This window comes from Oncorhynchus mykiss, chromosome 22 (genome assembly GCF_057628025.1).
Source record: "Oncorhynchus mykiss isolate SJ-2025 chromosome 22, ASM5762802v1, whole genome shotgun sequence".
Lineage (NCBI taxonomy): Eukaryota > Metazoa > Chordata > Actinopteri > Salmoniformes > Salmonidae > Oncorhynchus > Oncorhynchus mykiss.
The window spans coordinates 21,257,844-21,280,145 of record NC_143043.1 but is presented as its reverse complement, the minus strand read 5'-3'; the positions used below and the strand labels follow the sequence as shown (position 1 = coordinate 21,280,145).

The 22,302-nt window shown below is 42.9% G+C and overlaps 1 protein-coding gene across 1 annotated transcript in view; it reads left to right on the top strand.

The window, feature by feature from the left end:
• LOC110501541 (aspartate--tRNA ligase, cytoplasmic) overlaps window positions 1–22,302 on the top strand; it is a 30,315-nt gene extending 8,013 nt beyond the window's left edge. Inside the window, exons 2-18 of the mRNA XM_021579191.3 lie at window positions 2,841–2,943; window positions 3,155–3,184; window positions 3,357–3,414; window positions 4,067–4,159; window positions 7,611–7,713; window positions 10,901–11,003; window positions 11,299–11,379; window positions 14,875–14,934; window positions 16,843–16,954; window positions 18,842–18,976; window positions 19,717–19,864; window positions 20,109–20,255; window positions 20,418–20,460; window positions 21,065–21,145; window positions 21,249–21,360; window positions 21,523–21,594; window positions 21,769–22,302. Coding sequence (XP_021434866.1) covers window positions 2,841–2,943; window positions 3,155–3,184; window positions 3,357–3,414; window positions 4,067–4,159; window positions 7,611–7,713; window positions 10,901–11,003; window positions 11,299–11,379; window positions 14,875–14,934; window positions 16,843–16,954; window positions 18,842–18,976; window positions 19,717–19,864; window positions 20,109–20,255; window positions 20,418–20,460; window positions 21,065–21,145; window positions 21,249–21,360; window positions 21,523–21,594; window positions 21,769–21,860 — 1,573 coding nt within the window. The 3' untranslated portion in view covers window positions 21,861–22,302. The remainder of the gene's footprint in view (window positions 1–2,840; window positions 2,944–3,154; window positions 3,185–3,356; window positions 3,415–4,066; window positions 4,160–7,610; window positions 7,714–10,900; window positions 11,004–11,298; window positions 11,380–14,874; window positions 14,935–16,842; window positions 16,955–18,841; window positions 18,977–19,716; window positions 19,865–20,108; window positions 20,256–20,417; window positions 20,461–21,064; window positions 21,146–21,248; window positions 21,361–21,522; window positions 21,595–21,768) is intronic.

Here is a 22,302-nt window from a genome sequence, read left to right as displayed (position 1 = left end):
CACTGCACATGTGATGGAAGAATGCACTGTGCATGCAGTGGGTTGCAATTCCATTGAATTGGGGATAGTTTAACCAAAATATGTTACAAGACCTATGATTGCCTTGTGTATCCCACAAAAAAAGGTTCACTGTTTTAAGCTAAACATTTTGATGAATTTAAGCGAAATTCCCCAAACTCCCGTGCTTAACTTCCCATGAAATACAAATTTCGGAAATTTACCAGAAGGTTTCCGACCCTTTGCAACCCTAATGCTGGCCCATGTTGACTCCACTGCTGCCCACAGTTGTGTCAAGTTGACTGGAGGTCCTTTGGGTGGTGGACCATTCTTGATACACACAGGAAACTGTTGAGCTTGAAAAACAGCGTTGATGTTTTTGACACAAACCGGTGCACCTGGCACGTACTACCATACCCTGTTCAAAAGCACTTAAATCTTTTGTCTTGCCCATTCACCCTCTGGATGGCACACACACACAATCCATGTCTCAAGGCTTAAAAATACTTCTTTAACTTGTCTCCTCCCCTTCATCTACATTTTGAAGTTAATTTATCATGTGACCTCAATAACTTTTAAGGCACACCTGTTGATTTAAATTCATTCCAGGTGACTACCTCATGAAGTTGGTTGAGAGAATGCCGAGAGTGTGCAAAAAGTTGTCATCAAGGTAAAGGGTGGCTATTTGAAGAATCTCAAATATAAAATATATTTTGATTTATTGAACACTTTTTTTTGGTTACAACATGATTCCATATTTGTTATTTCATAGTTTTGATGTCTTCACTATTATGCTACAATGTAGAAAATAGTAAAAATAAAGGAGAACCCTTGAATGAGTAGGTGTTCTAAAACCTTTGACCGGTGGTGTATATTTTAAAGTGAAAAAAGCTATTAAGATTTCCTTTGCGAAAGAAAACAAGTTGACCGGGAATTGGTGTAAAAACACTGGTAGGTGCTTCAGGTCGTTCTTTTAAAATCATGTGCACAACGTCATCTAATGCTGTTGTGAATGTTGTTTTGTATTGCTATTTATATCACCGTTCTCCCTTGATCAGTGTTATTTCCTGTAGACCATTTACTGTCTTGAGTACAATGAAACCTCTTGACTATCACAGGTTGTGTATTAGAAGAATACCTCCTGTCTTGCGACACCTAACTGGTTAGTAATATTATTATCGTGTTCTGTGTCCTAGAGATGAACGTACTTTGGCGCGAAAAGTGCAAATCAATCCCAGAACAACAACAAAGGATCCTGTGAAGATGCTGGAGGGAACGGGTACAAAAGTATCTCTAGCCACAGTAAAACAGAAGCCACTGCTCCAAAACTGCCATAAAAAAGCCAGACTACGGTTTGCAACTGCACATGTGGAAAAATATCATACTTTTTTGAAAAATGTCCTCTGGTCTGATGAATCAAAAATAGAACTGTTTGGCCATAATGACCATTGTTATGTTTGGTGGAAATAGGGGAGGCTTGCAAGCCGAAGAACACCATCCCAACCATGAAGCATGGGGGTGGCAGCATCATGTTGTGGGGGTGCTTTGCTGCAGGAGGGACTGGTGCACTTCACAAGATAGATGGCGTCATGAGGGAGGAAAAGTATGTGGATATATTGAAGCAACATCTCAAGACATCAGTTAGGAAATTAAAGCTTGGTCGCAAATCGTTTTTCCAAATGGACAATGACCCCAAGCATACTTCCAAAGATGTTGCAAAATGGCTTAAGGACAACAAAGTCAAGGTATTGGGAGTGGCCCTCACAAAGCCCTGACCTCAATCCTATAGATCATTTGTGGGCAGAACTGAAAAAGCGTGTGTGAGCAAGGAGGCCTACAAACCTGACTCGGTTACACCAGCTCTGTCAGGAGGAATGGGCCAAAATTCACCCAACCTATTGTGGGAAGCTTGTGGAAGGCTACCTGAAACTTTTGACCCAAGTTAAACAATTTAAAGGCAATGCTACCAAATACTAATTGAGTGTATGTAAACTTCTGATCCACTGGGAATGTGATGAAAGAAATACACGCTGAAATAAATCATTCTCTACTATTATTCTGACATTTCATGTTCTTAAAATAAAGTGGTGATCCTAACTGACCTAAGACGGGCAATTTTTACTAGGATTAAATGTCAGGAATTGGGAAAATTGAGTATAAATGTATTTGGCCAAGGTGTATGTAAACTTCCGACTTCAACTGTAGGCTTGATACCTTTGTAGTCCTTAATCCCATTGACCAAGAATTTGAAGCAACCTATTAGTTCCCTAATAGTTGTGTCTATTGTTAGGTTGATGAGCCATGTTGCTGTCCAGGCTATGTCGTTAGCAATTAATGTCCACATCCTTATTTGTCTTCACAGTAGACTGATTGTATTCTGTCCAGCTCCCCTTGAGTTATTGAGTTGTCAGCATAACACATTGTTTGCAAATAAAGGCACCACTAGTTATCCAGATGAATGCTATCATAACAAGGTTATCCGTATCTACTATTCATTTCGAGGGCTTTTCTCCTTTTGAGGGGATTAGAGAGGAATAGTAAAAGCATTGTTCTACTCCCCAGCTCATACCAGCTTTGTGTTTATCCATCTAATCTCACTGTGTGACAGTGTAAACACCTTTCCCCGCTCCATCCCAGAGTTCACATGCTAACTGCTGTGTTTGAAAGCATGTGAAAACAATAGGATTAAAGGTAGACAAACTTAAAAGCCTGTCATTGGGACAGCAAGCCAGAGGTGGTGATGGCTTGAATTAACTGGTCGAAAACTTCCTACAGGAAGCTGGAAAAATAGACCTAGGAAGTGGACTTAAATGTTTTGCGTTGTTCTGGACTTCCTGTTGCAGAGCCGCGGAGGAGGCGGACCAGGCCCAGTCGAAGAAAGGCCTGAAGAAACAGCAGAAGGAAGCGGAGAAAGCGGCGAAGAAAGCTGAGAAGCAGGCCAAGCTGGTCAGTGGGTTTTATCTGCCTCTCTGCCCCTCACAGCTGTTGACGTGACGTGCGGAGGGCACAATCGGGCAAGGGAGGGGGGTTCCATTGTTTATCAGTTATATTTGTCATAATATCAGTCCACTAGCTGTTTCCAATACAAGGCCCTTTATCAGGATTCATCAGGATGTCCCGTTGCATTAACTAACTGTTTTGCCTCTATTGTTTTCAGGCTGCTGACACACAAAGCACAGATGAAGATGTAAATATCCTGGGGGATCAATTCACTTTTTCAGTTTTCAGATGTTACTTATTGATTTACACCTTTTCTATATGGTGGAATGTTAAATGAATATTACATTTTATGCACCTCTGATGTTTCCTTTAATGCTATTGTATTTAAATGTTTAGCAGATTATTTGTTATTTGTGCAGGACTTTGCCAAGGATCGGTACGGTGTCCCCCAGATGGTCCAGTCCCAGCAGAAACTGGGTCAGTACAGTCAGCAACTTCCTCCTCCTCTTTGTTCTTCAAAACAAACATATTATATACAGAGGATATCTCTATTTCAACAACCATGTTTACTACTACTTGTTAAGTAATATAGACAACGTGATTATATCTGAGTGACTCAGGGACATGGCGTCAGTAGTGGCAGTAGTAGAGACGGCCTAGATATCAAAGATGATTGTGGTGACTAATAGCCTGCCATTGCTCCCAGATAAACGTGAAAGAAACTGGGTCGTCCACCTGTCTGCCTGCTCTTTCAGCTCCAATGGCAGAGAACAAAGTTTGTTTCTCACCTGCATGCCTGTCCTCGGGGATGAGGAATGATAGAGACAGCCAGCCTGCCTTTCATGTGGGTGGAATCAGGTTCAGCCAAATGGGCGGCTCACAGCCGTCGGGGCGCATGAGGCCGCTCTCTGTCTCAACTAGCTGATCGTAATAACGTTAAGCATGCCTCAGAGTGACATGGCAAAGCCGAGTCCATTTGTCATAAGGCGCAGAGAATGGGGCGACTTCTATGCAGTGTTTCATATTTATGACTTTTGTTCTCCTCGTAATATGAGTGTGTGTGGGGGGAAGGGGGTATATGGTCTTTTAAGTTGTATTGAAAGGTGCTCTTTTCTGCCCTGTGAGCCAGACAGGGTGTTGGTGCGCGTCCAGAAGCTGACACCTGAGAAGGCTGACCAGCTGATCTGGGTGCGTGCCAGGATTCACACCAGCAGAGCTAAAGGTGAGATTCTCCATCTTTGTCCAGCTTCATAACACACTTCCTCAGGCCACAGCCATGTTTCTTATCAGTGGTGGGAAAAGTACCCAATTCTCATACTTAATTAAAAGTATAGATACCTTAATAGAAAGCTACTCGAAGTAAAAGTCAGCCAGTAAAATACTACTTGAGTAAAAGTCTAAAAGTATTTGGTTTTAAATATACTAAAGTATCAAAAGTAAATGTAATTGCTCAAATATACCCAAGTAAAAGTATATATCATTTAAAATTCCTTATATTAAGCAAAGCAGACCGCATCATTTTAGGCACAGGGCCTAAAATTAACTATTTGGTTCACCAGTCACTGTAGCAGGTAGATCAAAAATCTTCCAGTCACTCAGATCTTTAACCAACAAAAATATTTCTTTGCCATAATTACATTCAAAAAACACAAAACAACAGATGATTTAGGAAAATAACTGCATGGTACCAGAATGCTTTCTATTGTTTCTGAAACAAGAAATGTATTCGTAAGAAGTAATGTGGTATATTGCTCAATTTAATTTCAGTTTTTGTTACTGGAGTCTTTTAACCAAAAAGTTCAGCTGCCCCTTTAAGGGCGTGCAGTTACCGTGGTAACGGGTCCACTCGAGTCATTGTGTGTGTGTGTGAGATTTGAGTTCTGACTAGGGCGTCTCTTTGCTATCAGTTGAAGCAGCAGACTCAAACTAACGTTGAAACAATGTACATTTTCAATGCGTTGGGCCAGTAATCGATAGGTCACTCGTTCGAATCCCCGAGCCGACTAGGTGAAAAATCTGTTGATGTGCCCTTGAGCAAGACATTTTAACCCTAATTGCTCCTGTAAGTCGCTCTGGATAAGAGCATCTGCTAAATTAGTTAAATGTAAATAGCCAAGAAACACGAGGACAAAGTTTCACTTTGTAAACTTTCAAGTAAATTAGACCAACTTTTATGCCTGTGTGCAGCGCCTCCAAAAATGAATCTATCAGCATTTCACTCAGTGCGCACAGCTTTCCTGCCAAGCAGTGTTACTTTGCGAGGTGGGTTATAGGATTCCTATTTCTTTGTGCAATTAGCAGCTATGAAACAGAACAGCAGAATAACTTTGAGAACGGCTACTGCAGCTTTTTTCTAACCCTGACTTCCACATACTTGACTTTTGACCATTGTTATTCTCAAATGTAACGTTCACACTGTGGAGCCCTGCAAGTTGACCACCCGCCAACGTGGCTGGTGAAATAGACATTATTTTCAGTCAACTCTCCTCAGGTTGGCAAATGTGGTCAACAGCTACTAGAAATGTACACAATTTAGGAAAATAACTGCATGGTACCAGAATGGAGTTTTTCACCTTATTTGCAACCCGGGTGGTGAGGGACCTAGGCGATGGGGGTCGCAGAGTGCAAAGTTTTATATAACTTTGCACACTGCGGTCATGTCAGGAAATCAGTCATTTGAAATAAATTCATTAGGCCCTAATGGATTTCCCATGACTGGGAATACAGATTAGCATCTGTTGGTCACAGATACCTTTTTTAAAAAAAAGGTAGAGGTGTGGATCAGAAAAACCAGTCAGTATCTGGTGTGATCACCCTTGGCCTCATGCTGCGCGACACATCTCCTTCGCATAGAGTTGATCAGGCTGTGCACTATTATGCTGAAACATGAGGTGATGGCGGCGGATGAAGGGCACGACAATGGGCCTCAGGATCTCTTCACAGTATCTTTGTGCATTCAAATTGCCATCGATAAAATGCAGTTCTGTTCATTGTCTGTAGCTTATGCCTGCCATACCATAACCCCAGCACTACCATGGGTCTCTGTTCACAACGTTGACATCCGCAAACAGCTCGCCCACACAATGCCATACACGCTGTCTGCCATCTGCCCCGTACAGTTGAAACCGGGATTCATCCATGAAAAGCACACTTCTGCAGCATGCCAGTGGCCATCGAAGGTGAACATCTTCCCACTGAAGTCGGTTACAACGCCAAACTGCTGTCGGGTCAAGACCCTGGTGAGGACGACAAGCACGCAGTAGAGCTTCACTGAGACAGTTTCTGACAGTTTGTGCAGACATTCTCCAGTTGTTTAAACTCACAGTTTCATCAAATGTCCGGATGGCTGGTCTCAGACGAACCGCAGGTGTAGAAGCCGGATGTGGAGGTCCTGGGCTGGTGTGGTACTCGTGGTCTGCTGTTGTGAGGCCAGTTGGACATACTGCCAAATTCTCTAAAATGACGTTGGAGGTGGCTTATGGTAGAGAAATAAACATTACATTATCTGGCAACAGCTCTGGTGGACATTCCTGCAATCAGCATGCATATTACACCGCCCTTTAAAACTTGAGACATCTGTGACAAAACTGCACATTTTAGAGCAGCCTTTTATTGCGCCCAGCATAAGGTGCACCTGTGTAATGAATGATCATGCTGTTTAATCAGCTTCTTGATATGCCACACCTGTCAGGTGGATGGATTATCTTGGCAGAGGAGAAAAGCTCACTAACAGGGATGTAAACAAATTTGTGCCAAGCATTTTAGAGAAATAAGCTTTTTGTGCATATGGAACACTTCTGGTATCTTTTATTTCAGCTCATGAAACATGGGATCAACACTTTACATGTTATGTTTATATTTTTGTTCAGTACAGATTCCTCTGTAGGTATTACACAGGCACATGCAAGTTCCTTTTTGAAAAGTTTGAAAACTCAGACCAAAGCTCAGTTATTTAAATGGCACCACAAACTTGGATTAAATGTAGTCATTTTCCGAGGTTGTCTGAGTTTGAGTCTATAATACAATGAACTCAGTGAGCCTTGCCTTAGTCGGATCCCATCCAGAATGATTCGAAACATCGAGCACGTACACATCTGTGCTAACAATATGCTAATCAATAAACCATCATATTGTGATGATCTCGCGGCGGCTTCCTTCCAGGAAAACCCCTCCGTTCATTCATTCAACTCTACAGTGAAGGATGTCCTTGAGAGCAAAATAACATCCTGATTTACACTGGGATGAAGTGAATGTTTTTTTTGTAATCGGCCCTCCTCCAGTCAATGAACAGAGGAAACCACATCAAAGCACTTGGGTGGTCTCTGATGTTGGCATGATAGTTGACTAACTTTGTTTACCTTGGTCTTAAGGTGTGTGGTTTGGGAATTGGCTCTCGACCCCCTCCCCCCCCCCCCCCATACACTTTCTTCAAAGGGTTGTCCGTTCACTGCTCTCTGACCGTTACCTGGAAATGCATTGAAAATGTTTATTTTTTATTTTTTATGGGCGAGAGGTGGTATCTAAAGCAGGTATGACCTCTGCCATGTTGGCCTGAGATAGTGACCTGGCATTGTATAGAACCATGGCTCCTTTTTTGACACGTGCATTAGGAGTTGCTAGACCCAGTTAGAGGTACCCAGCTGATGTCTATTGTGTTGTTGTGGTCATTATAGGGAAGCAGTGCTTCTTGGTCCTGCGTCAGCAGCAGTTTAACGTGCAGGCCCTAGTCGCCGTGGGGGAGCGTGCCAGCAAGCAGATGGTGAAGTTTGCCGCCAAGTGAGTACAAGACTGCATTTCCTGGTGGCCCCCGACAAACAATGGTGGGAAAAGCTGGATCCTAATGGGCTCCCGATTCATTTTCACACATTCTGAAAGAATTGTTAATTTTTCAGCTCCCGACAAAAGGGTCCACTTTTTCAGATGGGATACAGTACAGAAGTGTTTAATGGAGCCGTTCCTGCCCAGATAAGAGTAGATACAATATATACAGTACATCAAAGTTGAAGAGGTAGTTAAGAGCCTGAGTATCATTAGTCATTCTGGGGTCAGAGTCAAATTAGTCCATTACTGGAGCTTTTTATGAAAAGCATAACAATAAGAGGATACTGTACTTTTCCATACCAAGCATGTGATATGTTCTCATCTCTTTCAGTTGACTTGATTGCACCTGACAGTAATGAATGACTAACACTCGTTACAAACTATGAAGTGTAAACGGGAGGACGAGATAGGTCAAACGCCACTTGTTTTGTGATCAGTAAATCACTCCAATACGCTTGGAATGTGGAGACATACGTCAAAACATTAACTTTACTGGAGACACCTTGGAGACAGTGTCGCGTTGGCTAGCAAAGAGATTTGTGGTGGCTAATTAACGGCAAATAAGTGAATTGTTTAAAGTTAGACCCACATTTAGCCAGCAAAAATGATTAACAATTAACAATCACTCCTACACTCTTATTCTAGCTACAATAGCGCTGCTTTGCCAATAACATGTCTCCAAAAATGGCAGTGTCTCCAGTTGTTTACATGTAGCGATTGTGACGCACCTTCCATGCGTATTTGGGGCGGCAGGTAGCCTAGTGGTTAGAGCGTTGGACTAGTAACCGAAAGGTTGCAGGATTGTATCCCCTAGCTGACAAGGTACAAATCTGCTGTTCTGCCCCTGAACAAGGCAGTTAACCCACTGTTCCTAGGTCGTCATTGAAAATAAGAATTAGTTATTAACTGACTTGCCTAGTTAAATAAAGGTAATAAAAATGAATTCCACTTAATGTCACATGTTTGCCAGACCCCAGAAAAGCTCTTACCAGGTCTCAGCCACTTGTTGGTTTCCTGCTGAACTAGGTCTATGTCAGGCTTAGACTGGTAGGGAAGAAAACTGACCACAAATAAAGGCCACACAAGTTATTTAGGCCAAGGCTCAAGTCACACTGGTCCACCTCATTGACGGAAACTTCTGACCAGCCTTGTAAGTTGTATCAGAGTGGTTTGACCTCTGTTTCCTCTCGACCTTTTGTGTGTAATGATACAATCTGAAGGTTGCTTCAGAGCTGGCTCGTATTCATTTGTGCAGGCCGAAGCAAAACTCTTTGCAACCAAGAAAAAAAACAAGCGTTTCTTATTGGAAAAATTCAGCAAGGCCCCTGTTTTGGCCCATTTGCTTTCGCTTGGCTCCTAGTGAATACGACCCTGGTTTTTACTTCTTTAAAGGACATTAATGCTCTGGCTTGATCTTGTCTATCAGATTGTGTGTTTCATAGAAATCCTGTGGTGCGATTCCTCAAATGATTTGGTTCCTTTTTCCTTTGCTTGTGTAATGTCATGTGGTTTGATGTGGCAGTTGATTGTATTGCACTTATTGCATGCAACCACTTACCCCATGGATGGCTCCTTCCCAAATAGCACTCTGTTCCCTGCATAATGTACTACTTTTGACTGCTCTGATCAAAAGTAGTGCACTATATAGGGAATAGGGTGCCATTTGGGATACTACCCATTTGATCCATGACTAAGCATCAGTCACAAACCAGCTTCTATCAAAGCATACTCAAGACAAATGTATAGTCAGGGTTGAGGCCCGCAGCTTCTGCACTAAATCCGCAGAGGTCTAAACATCCTGCCCCCAATCTTAACAATCCACATAATGCATATTGCACTCTGCCCAACATAATTTGATCTGCAAAACTATTGGCTCTAACAAGTTGTTCAAATCAAGCCTCTTAATGTTCTATGTTCCTTGAATTCTATGGACGCTTAGTAAGCTTTGCATTACAGGAGTCCTTTCATATTCATCAAGGTTGATTGAGGTTAGTGGTGACATATAGAGAAGAGCTTGCAACACCTGTCACATATAGTATTTAAACTTCCCCATACAGAGTTAAATTAGGGTTAGGGTATCCTCTGCGTCCCCGTCAACAATGTCCTCTACGTGTCTCGTTTTACGTTCTCTTACTAGAGCGCGTTAAACAATGCATTGAAATGTTTCACATATCTTTATAATACATAGTCCGTTGTTCGCTAAGACAGTAAGTAGTAGTAGTAAATAGTAAGTAGCCTTGTCTGAGCCAGAGCGGTCCATAGGATCTCCTTTTTCTGTATTGTAAAGGCAGCTTGATGTACAAGTACAGCCCGTGGACAAGACACTAGTCCGGTCAATCAAAAGCCTTACTTGTATGACTCATTAGTTGATGGGCAGTGTTTATTGTCCCCGGGCAGGCTGGTAGAATGTTTGAGGGAGGAGGTTATTAATGTGGGCTTTATTTGTCTAGCTGATCCTTGTAGTGGATGTCTGTGACTGAGGCAGCTGCAGAGGACTGACTGGGATCACCATTCACCACTGTCCTGTCTCTCGTTACTGCTTTTTAATGAGAAGAGGTGAAGGATTACACTGGGCTTGTTCCATCTGGCCCCATGCTATGTGACAATTGGTATTGATAGCTCATCATATTTCTATAAGGCTCTGTTGGATCTAGAACAGTGAGAAAGGACAGCGGTGACAACTAACTGTCTTTCAGATAGTTGATCAACCTCTGTCTTATTGTTGTGTGGCCACTGGTGTTTTACTGTAGTTCATATTGGTGTCTCATTATGTTTATTTTTTATTTTTTACACGTTGTCCCAATAGACTGATTCAATCAAAATAATATAGGAAATATATCTGTCAATATGGTCATATTGAAACCATCCAAACAATGTGATCCTGTGACATTTTACCTCAGGAAGAGTAGTGTCAGTGTTATGATTTGTTTTATTTTTTTTGAAAAAAATCCAAGTTTACCCCCCTCCCCCCACACACACGAACACAATTTTCTCAGCTTTTGAAACACTTCTGTGACTGTTTGAACTTCAATCAGGGTTTTGAATGGAAACTTTCAGTTCTCAGCTAGCCTCCCACTTGTTTGACTCCAATTGAACTGTGTAGACTTCTAAGCGCTGTGCTTCTCATCCCCCCCGTCTGTAGCATCAACAAGGAGAGCATCGTGGACGTGGAGGCGATGGTGAGGAAAGTGGAGCAGAAGATCGAGAGCTGCACTCAGCAGGATGTGGAGCTGCACATTGAGAGGGTAGGGCTGTCTGATGCTCCGTCTGACCACACCCACAGTCCAACAGACTTACTGTGGCGAAGGGACAGCCATTGACTCTCATTATTAATCAGAGAAACTACTGGTTAAAAGATAACTGTATGAGACTTGATTTGCTTTCTGATTTTGGAATTGTGGTACTTTCCTTTCCACTCTGCAGTTCAACTTGGAAAGTACCGTGAATGTAGAGGTATTCTAACTGTAAATCTATTTGAACCAACATCTCCCTTCTGAAAAATAAATACAACTAAATCACCCCCCCCCCCCCCTGTCTCAGATTTTTGTGATCAGCCAGGCCGAGCCTCGTCTGCCCCTGCAGCTGGAGGATTGTGTGAGGCCGGATGGAGAGGGAGATGAGGTGAGGATGAGGGCCAGGGCTCCTGGGCCTCCCGCAGGCAGCCCTTTGTAGCTGATCAAATGTCAAACTCATTGCATTCAGAGATGAATAATGCTGTTCCAGTTCAAACACAGACACTGGATGAAAAATGCATGACTTGGTCCCCACACTCAATGCCTGTGGCTGTTGTTTTGGAGTTGTGTTGGTCCTATACTGCCATGTTCTCGGTCGGTGTCTGTCTCAAGGGTCGCCTCTCTCTAGTGTGGTTCAGTTCAGAGACAGCTGAAGGGTGTCAGTGTTTATGACATAAGCGAAACCCAGCTGCAGATGCGGCCCAGGTGTTGTCTGTCCGTCACTAAGTTACAGCACCTGCCGTTGGGGAGGAGACTCTGGGCTGGGCCTGTCTGTTCTGTCTGTCCGTTACAGCACCTGCCGTTGGGGAGGGCTGACTCTGTGTCTCCCTGTCTGAGCAGGATGTGTGAACTGTGTTCAAAGGCAGTTTTAACCCCACGTGAGTTCCAGGAAGCCTGACAACCTTGGGCATCGTGTTCTAATATTTAGGAGCTTCTTGTGCTCTTTTAATCTTTTATATGATTGGAATTGGTCGTATTCAAACAGTTCATTGGTGATTGCATTGTCTGTGTATCTGTTGGGGCGGTATGTAAATTGTAGTGGATCTAAGGGGTTGGGTAAGATCTAGGTAATATCGTCCCTAAATAGCCTCTCAAAGTACTTCATGATTACAGAAGTGGGTGCTACGGCAAAAGTAATTTAGTTCAGTTACCTACTCTTTTCTAGGGTACAGGGACGATGTTGGACATCTTAAAGCCAGTGGGGATAACAGACTGGGACAGTGAGAGATTGAATATGTCCGTAAACACTCCAGCCAGCTGGTCTACGCATGCTCTGAGGACGCGGCATGGGATGCCGTCTGGGCTGGCAGCCTTGCAAGGGTTAAATGTCTTATTCACGTCGGCCACGTAGATTGGGAGCGCACAGTCCTCAAGAGTGGCAGTGGCCCATGTCGGTGGCTTTGTTGTTTTCCTTGAAATGGGTGAAGGTGTTTAGTAGGGTTGGGCGCTATCCAGATTTTCATATCGTCACACCGTCCTCCTCACATACCGGGATTTACGGTATTACCGGCTTAGTACATAAGGGGTCGCCAAAAACGCAACAGCCCATTGGGTGTCTATTTCCAGAATGCTAACAAAATTAGCACATGTAATAGTGAATTTCCATGGAGGCTCATAGCTTAATATGATAACGAGCTCAAACTAAAATAAACAAAATGCTAAGACAGGCAATCCAGCTTATAAAGTTACACATATGTAGGTAGGGTCTAGCGAGTTTGGTCATATACAAGTAAATTTGAACGAGAGACATTGTGCTAATGAACAAAGTCTTGACACATGCTTGTCTGAAGGAAGAACAGTACAGTGTACACTCTTTGTCTGTGTGGAGTATGGAGTCGTTAGGGCAACGGGCCTGCCGGCTCTGCTCGGAGAAGAGGGGGGAGGAGCAGACAGGCCGAGAACAGAGAGGAGAAAAAAACTCAAGGAAATCAAGCAGTGGCAGCTGTACAGATAACTCGTCCAATGGGCTTATACTTCTCAAACACGGCAGAAAGTGAACACTATATAATGCCCCGTCACCTTATTTATTCAGCCACTTGCTTCAACTTAGAGGTCGTGTTAACGCAAAATTCTGTGTTTTTTTCCGCACAGGAAAAACAAAATATAAAACGCAGATCTAAAATGCTTCTGGTAATTTCTGCTCGGCATCAGACTCATTTTGGCCTTCAGTTGCACTTCTCCACTCAGATGAGAATTTACAAACGGACATTCGATAAGCAGACAGCGCTCTGACTGATGTGTAGCTACTTTTCTCTGTATATTGTGTGTGTATCCAGTGTATCCAACCTACTTTTTTCTGGTAAAATGAAAGATTAACTTTAAGCAAAACAATGGAAATGTATTGACAGTGACTAAGGAGCAGAGTAGGGTACTGAGCAGAGGCCGTCATGATATTTCTAATGTTTATCATATAAAGAATGTAGCATTGTGCCCTACATTCTTTATATGATAAACATTAGAAATATGATGGCCATGCATGTGGCTGCCAGCCAAATACTGTGGCTTACGGTAACAAACACCACAAACACGCCGATCCTCAACACGGGAGCCCCACAAGGGTGTGTGCTCAGCCCCCTCCTATACTCCCTGTTCACCCATGACTGCGTGGCCACACACGTCTCCAGCCTCAATCATCAAGCTTGCTGACTACACAACAGTGGTTGGGGTGATTACCAACAACGATGAGACAGCCTACAGGGAGGAGGTGAGTGCCTTGGTGGAGTGGTGCCAGGAAAATAATCTCTCCCTTCACGTCAACAAAACGAAGGAGCTGATCGTGGACTACAGGAGTCAGCAGAGAGTGCACGTCCCATCCACATCGACTCGGACGGAGTAGAGAGGGTCACAAGCTTCAAGTTCCTCGTTGTTCACGTCACTGTGGACCTGAAATTGTCCCTTCACACAAGTGTGGTGAAGGCGCAACACCGCCTCTTCAACCTCAGGAGGCTGAACAAATTCGACTTGTTTCCTAAAACCCTCACCAACTCCTACAAATGCACCATTGAGAGCATCCTGTCGGGCTGCATAACTGCCCGGTACAGCAATTGCACCGTCTGCAACCGCAGGGCTCTCCAGAGGGTGGTGCGGTCTGCCCAGCGCACCATCATACGGCACACTGCCTGCCCTCCAGGACAACTTCTGCACCCGGTGTCACAGGAAGGTCAAGAAGATCATCAAGGACCTCAGCCACCCGAGTCATGGCCTGTTTACCCCACTACCATCTAGAAGGCGGCAACAGTACAGGTGCTTCAAAGCTGGGACAGAGAGACTGATTAACAGCTTCCATCCCCAGGCCATCAGACTTTTAAACAGCCACCACATGACGACCTCTGCCCAGTACCCTACTCTGCTCCTTAGTCACTGTCAATAGCCGGCTACCACCAGGTACTCTATCCTGCACCTTAGAGACTGCTGCTCCATGACCATAGTCTTTGAACACTGGTCACTTTAATAATGTTTCCATACTATTTGTAGATTTACTGCTGCACTACATTTTATTATAATATATTTTTTATTTATTGTGTGCTATCCTGTTCTATTTTTAAACCTTATAGACCTGCTTTGTTTAAAAGCAGACAGACATATAGATATACACTGAGTGTACAAAACATTAAGAACACCTTTTCTTTCTAAGATGTAGACTGAACAGGTGAATCCAGGGTGCGCAACTCAGTATTAGGAACTAATACTAAAACTAATACTAATACTAAAACTAATGTTTGGTACACTCAGTGTACTGTAGGACACACAGAACATTTTATACATTTTGAATATCACACTGTAGGCACAGTTTTCACACTTAGCTTGTTCCGATGTTCTTCAGATGTGTTAAGTACTTCAGTGTTTTGTAACGTGGTGAAATGATGGTTGTGTGTCTCCTCAGGACGGAAGAGCGACGGTCAACCAGGACACCAGACTGGACAACCGAGTCATTGATCTCAGAGTAAGTTCTACACTATCACTCATAAGCCTTCTTTGATGACAAATGAATTACATTACATTACATTACATTTGTATCAACAGATATTGTAATGATGAGATGCCATTTGTGACAGAATCACGGCATTATGTCCCTTTTCGCAGGAAGGCACTGAGTTAGCCTGCTTGTAGAGTGCAGTATAGAACTGCAGGGATTCGGGAAGGAAAGGGTTGCTAGAGGTCTCATTGTTGTGCCCTGTTCTGAGGCGCCCACACTGATGTGGCAGCAGCAGGAAAACAGCTTTAGCGCTCGCCTCAGACTGGCTTTGTCACAACACCTGCTTCTACACAATGTCTCTTTGAGCTCATGGACTTGGGCCTGTTATCACAACCACACTTAAATGAACAGTAAACCCATAAAGCGGTTTTCACACAGACCCCAAACCCGGCTCAACAATCAAAGGTCAAAAGTAATGAAACGACTCCTAACACACCAGGCTCGGTTTTCCAAGTTGTTGTGAAAATGGAAGGATTAGTTCCCAGAATTTTCTTTGGAACTCCCTTTGAGAAATAGATATACTAGCTAGACATTTTTGCTGAAAATAAATTGCTGCACTCTAATGAAAGACAATAGCAGTAAGTCACAATCTGAGTGGTGGTGGTGGCATGTGACCAAAACCACAAGCCATGGCCCGTTAGACACTTGTTTTGAGAGCTTGAATGTCAACGAGAGTGACGCACTGAGCTATTTTGCTCTCACTCTCTTTTATACCCTCCACCCTGGTGTGAGGATGTCGAAAGAGAAGTGATCTATGATGATACCACAGCCCGCCCATCTGCTCACAGTAGAGGTGCTTTACACAGGAAATCCTTGAGTTATGTAAATACTTTTGATATGTCAGTTCCTACTCAGGCTATCATAGCAGTTGGTTGGCTCGCCGGGTATGGTATTTGTCTCGTGTTTTTTTCTAGGGTTCTTCAGAAGTGTTTTTATTCATCAGAGCAGTAGTTATTTTCTGACCTCTGTCAACTATACATATAATCCATGAGCTGGGAGGGGGGGGGGGTTCATGGACTAAAATATGAGTTGACCATTTCTAACAGGGCCCTGAACTAAAGTCTGACTGGCCCAGAGTCATTGTCTGACAATAGGATAGTCACACAGAAAACTCCCGTTCAGGACTTTGGGAAAGTCTAGAAGATAGACATGTGAGCCTTTTTTCAATCAGGAGGTCCATCAAAGTGCCTGACCCTGGCTTTATGTAGATGCATGAAGCCAGATAGAACTGGTTGAATAAATCCTTACTAATAACACCAGTCATATTAAGAAATGAGTCAACTTAGAACTAAGAAAGAACACACCTATTCACAATGCTGTTTGTAGCCCAACGGTCATAGGGTTGGGGGGGGGGGGTTTAACGGTTCCTCTGCTCTTTCCCAGATGTTCTGTGTAATACCCAGCTCATTGACGTGCCTCATCACGAGTTGTTTTGATGATTGATTTTCAATGCAACTAAGTTTACCTCAGTATACAACCAGATTGCTCAAAGCTGATTTTATATGTGACTATATGTTTGTATGTGAATAGAGAATTTCAGATGAACTTGTTTGCCAATGTTAGGTTTTAAAAAGAGAACAAAGCTTTATATCTCATGTTTATTTTCTAAAGGCTTACATTAGTGTGAAATGCACCCTACTCTAACTTGAATCAACGGCAAAAAGTACAATTGAAAAAGAAAAATAAAAAGGTAAAATTGAGTGTTCCATTTGGAAATAGGCCAAGCCTTACTATTTCCACTCACTTTAATGAAATTAAAGGTGTCGAGACTGTATGAGGCAAGATGTGACTCAAAGCAGTGTTATTGACTCATCTTTGGCATTGTGTAATACCTCTGTTGACTCTTGTTGTTTCTGCTTGTTGCTCCTCTGGTAGACAACAACCAGCCAGGCCATCTTCCGCCTGCAGTCGGGAGTTTGCCAGCTCTTTAGAGACACCCTGACCAACAAGGGCTTTGTGGAGATCCAGACCCCCAAAATCATATCAGGTACCACCAACGTGCCCCCTGTGTCTCAGACTGGACATGATTTGTCAATTAAAAGTTTAAAGGCGAACAATATTGGCCTTTAGATTCCTACTTGACTTGTATTAAGTACAGGTAGTAGGAAGACGAGGTACTTTTCCACTATTTTGTCTGCAAATTGCAAACTGTCTCAAGGATACATGCTCTTTCATGTTCAGATGGGTTTGGGTAATGGAAGGTGGGGAGTAGAGTGTGAGCAGTGTAGAAATTCAAGCTCAAACGGCCATTCATTCCTCTATTGCTGATAGGGTCTCTAGTTCACATACCCTTGAGATAATTCACAGTAGGATTACTGTCTACCAGTTACCTTGTGGAGCAGTGCCGGCTCGACTTTGTCTGGTCATTTGTGCTCTTATTGATGAGCTAAACTGCACTTCACAAGTGTGAGCACATAATGAGTGAGCGTGTGTCATATTTTGTAGCTATAGAAATAAGCTTTAAACCAACGTAAGACATAACAGTGTTGTTTTACTGCTGTACATTCCACCACATCACAACATGTACTACCTCGTGTAGTGTACTGAGCTGTGGTGTAACAAGTGTTCCTTTCACTTCCTCAACTGTAGGAGCCAATGAAATAAGCCCAGCCTGGCATTGACACATTTAAAATTGCCACCTTTTTAGGTGCAGGCAGCTGTGTATCAACAGTGTTTACTACTCAAAGAAAAAACATATTTTCATCTGCCAACACCCATCACACGTACACTGTACAAAATGTACTCTGTGACCACCCTTCTGTAAAGGACAACACATTTGTCAAATATGGCTCATACGTAAGTTAGAGACATGCTCCAGAAATGTGGCGCCTACAATTATTTTTTTTTGAATGTGTCAATGTTAATGCTTTTTGAGGTTCATTCGGTTACAGTTAGATTCTACAAAAAATAACCACGGGTTTCGGTTTCAATCTTCTTCTTCTTTACATTAAATACAAGTTTTAAAAAAATCTAAAATGAAGGGTAGTGCCCATTACTGCTTATTACTTATTAACCATAATTTATTCACATGTATTTTATTTGATGACTTTATTATTTAATTCCTAGTCATCATCTCATCTCTATAGAGCTGCTACCTATGCTGTCTGACAAAATCACAATTTTAGTTCTTAAAAGTAAGCAAGGGGTACTTTTATGACTGCTGAATACCAACTATCAATCACTTATATCAGGTATTTTCGGGTAGCGAAGCAACTGCTTTCTGTCCCTCTCGATTGCAAGTTTTCTCCCCCGTCTCCGTGTCTTCCTACACTGTTCTTATTATAGCTCAATACAGACCGTACAAGTAGGCAAACGCGCAATGGATTATGGTCATTGTTGTTACCACGTTTTCTGCCCTAAACTATGTAGAATATTGGCCTGTTGGAAACTACAACTCCCTACTACATATCACAGTTTAGGCTTGATCTGATTTATCTCTACAGAAACTGCACATTGAGCTCACAGAAAGAAAAAAAACATAATGGAATTCAAATAATTGAACCGAAGTCGGTAAATGAGTTTAAAAAACAAAAAAATATAAACATTTTAGAGAGTGAGAGAGCAATGAAGTGGGGCACATATCTGCTGTAATACGTATTTTCCGGGGACCACTTTTGGACATGACCGCTACTTTTAGAACTACTAGCTAAAAGTACTGTAGAATCTCTTTTTAATGGTTAATAATTGGAATCAAAATCGAATCAAATTGTATTTGTCACATGCTTCGTAAACAGCAGATGTAGATTAACAGTGAAATACTTACATTGTTAGGAAATTTAATTGTCACAAAGGTTAGTTAAAAAATATTATTTTGGGTCATGTGTTGCTTCTCTTCTGGGATAGTTTGACTCAAATGTAACTTTCTCCTCTCTAGCTGCCAGTGAGGGTGGTGCGAACGTCTTCACTGTGTCCTACTTCAAAACCAGCGCCTACCTGGCCCAGTCTCCCCAGCTCTACAAGCAGATGTGTATCTGTGCTGACTTTGACAAGGTGTTCTGTGTGGGACCAGGTGAGTCAATATCTGAACCTGTGGTCTAGCTGTAATGCTTCCCGCCAGGCACATATACTTTACCCCCCCCCGGAGACAAGGGTTCAATCCTCGCGTCCCCCCTTACTTCTGTGTTCCTGCTGGACCCGTCTCTCCCCTTTTGTTTCAAGCCATCTGAATAAAGTGTCAAATATAAAAAGATATATATTGAAAAGACAACATCTCTAAGCCCTTCACCTAACCCCTTTTCACTCCCCAATGAACACTATCCAATAATGGGAAGGAATAAAACTGTTGTGTTGAATACATCAGTCGCTAGTTATGTAGTCAACAAACAAACACTATTCAGGAAAAGTGACCTACACAATATTAAACCTGGGCGGATTACCACATATACACCGATTATTTCATGCATATGTAGATGGTGTTGTGATTGCGCACATGTTGAGCCATAGGAAACATTTATCTCACTGGCTTGTGCTTGGTTGCATAATGTCCCCAGTCTCTTCTCTGTGAGGTAGCTCAACAGGGACATCACCTGGCCAGATCCACACATAACCAGGAGAGTAATGACTTCTCCCCCCACTGCAGTCTCGTATGTCTGGTCAATTTGCCCTGGTCGAAATAGTGCACTATAAAGGAAGAAGGGTGCCATTTGAGACGCTACCTCCGATGTCTAGTATACCTCTGGGGTGATGGATCTAATCCTCTTAGTGAAATACAATGGCGCTGATACTAACTGAAGATGTTCTCCGTTCCAGTGTTCAGAGCAGAAGACTCCAACACCCATCGTCATCTGACAGAGTTTGTAGGTCTGGATATTGAGTTGGCGTTCAACTACCACTACCACGAAGTGATCGAGTCCATCACCGACACCATGGTGCAGATCTTCAAAGGGCTCCGAGACAAGTAAGACGTTGATGCACTTCTAACCCATATTTGCAAGCAAAGTGAATGAGTACGGTTGAATCTTTAGAGGGCCCATTACAGGGCTATAACTGGAACACATGGATGACGCCCTATAGAAAGTACACCGCTGAAAGGGCACGGCGTCTGCGCTGAGGTAGCATGTGTATGTTTGGCTCGCCTGTTTGTTTATGTGTGTGTATGTTTGGCTCGCCTGTTTGTTTATGTGTGTGTGTGTGTCGTCCAGGTGCCAGACTGAGATCCAGACGGTAGGGAAGCAGTACCCCAGCGAGCCCTTCAAGTTCCTGGAGCCCACTCTGAGGCTGGAGTACACAGAGGGCGTGGCCATGCTCCGGGAGGCCGGGGTGGACATGGGAGACGAGGAGGACCTCAGGTCCGTGGCGGGTCAAGAGTTTGCAGCAGTGTTACGTTTGCACATGTTGTTGATAACACCTTCAAGTAAAGTTCAAATAAAGACGGCTTTAAGTCGGGAACTGATGTTTTTCTTGTTTATCTTTTAATTGATCTAAAGTAAATTGCTTAACGTTTTTCACAGCACTCCGAATGAGAAGTTGCTCGGTCGTCTGGTGAAAGAAAAGGTATGTTATCATGCCATTGACTTCTCGGGGTGACAACAAATGTAGTTATATTACTCTCTGTATCTACAGGTAACTGCCCAAATATTAGAAACACTTGAGTAAACAAGGGATACAAAGTATATTGAAAGCAGGTGCTTCCACACAGGTGTGGTTTCGGAGTTAATCATGTATAAAAATGCTGTTAGGCCATTATTTTGGCTACCATGGCTATGCCCCCATAGGATAACAAATCACAGGGCACGAGTGGTCACTTAATGGTTTGATGAGCATGAAAATGATGTAAAGCATATGCCCTGGCTGTCTCAGTCACCAGATCTCAACACAATTGAACACTTATGGGAGATTCTGGAGCGGCGCCTGAGATAGCATTTCCCACCACCAGCAAAACACAAAATTATGGAAATTATTTTGTAAGAATGGCGTTACGTCCCTTCAATCGAGTTCCAGACACTTGTAGAATCTATGCCGGCTCGTGGTTTCCCTATGCCCTATTAAAACACTAAAGTTGGTGTTTCCTTTATTTTTGGCAGTTACCTGTAGGTACACATGCAGGTCATATCTAGCTGTAAAGCGGACTAACTCATCTCTGTTTCCTTTCTGTTAGTATGACACTGACTTCTATGTGCTGGACAAGTACCCCCTGGCTGTGAGGCCCTTCTACACCATGCCTGACCCCAATGACAAAGTATGCGCGTCACTAAACGCACACACACACATGCACAACACATGCTCATGACACCATTGTGGCATTCACTGAACTTGTTATACGACTGATGGTTCCTCCTCAGAAATACTCCAACTCCTACGACATGTTCATGAGAGGAGAGGAGATCCTCTCTGGCGCTCAGAGGATCCACGATGCCCAGCTGCTCACTGAGAGGGCCATTCACCACAACATTGGTAATTAGACAACTCTGCCTTGTTATTCAAGACGGCAATATTAGTCACTCAATAAATCATGCTTCCTTCCCTCCTCTCAAGCGATTGCTAGAGAATAAGCATATTTTTACTATGTTACAAATACACTGGTGGCTGGTGCTGATATGTAAAGTGTTGATGCAGATCTGGAGAAGATCAAGTCCTACATCGACTCTTTCCGTTACGGAGCTCCCCCACACGGAGGTGGTGGCATTGGTAAGACATTAAATACTTATTCTAAACCCATACCCTCTCAATATGAAATCCAATGTAAATATATGCTAAATATACTCATGGTAAATATAGTCATTATGAAAAACATTGTAAAGATACTCTAAATATACTCATCGTTAGTGTACTGTGACGGTGACGCTGAGTTCTCTCCCTCAGGGCTGGAAAGAGTCTGCATGCTCTACCTGGGTCTTCACAATGTCCGCCAGGTCTCCATGTTCCCCCGTGACCCCAAACGCTTGACCCCCTGAACGGCCATCGCCACTGGAGACAGATGCAGGACATGGGGAATCTATATCCATCTCCAATACACCAGACAGAGTTGAGAAATTAGTGCCACGACACTGAAGTGCTACTGCGATTAACAAATAGAGAATCAAGCCAGGGTACCACGGTCAACAGAATTCAGTAATAGAAAATGACACATGAAGAAATAGATTGATAATATAAGGGAGAAGGAGTCTTAATACACAATACAGAAGTGGAATATGATTAAGGGATGTGTTGGCTTAGGCTCACCTATGGATTACTTAACTTGTGTTGTATCTCTTAACACTTTTCTATGGGGTTGATCAACTTTGATACCAGTCTTTGTCACACTACAGAGGTATGACTAATAAATAATCATGGTCTGCTGACATTTGTTGTAATTGTTTGATGTTTTTGAAGTAAAAAGTATTAAGAACTTCAAAA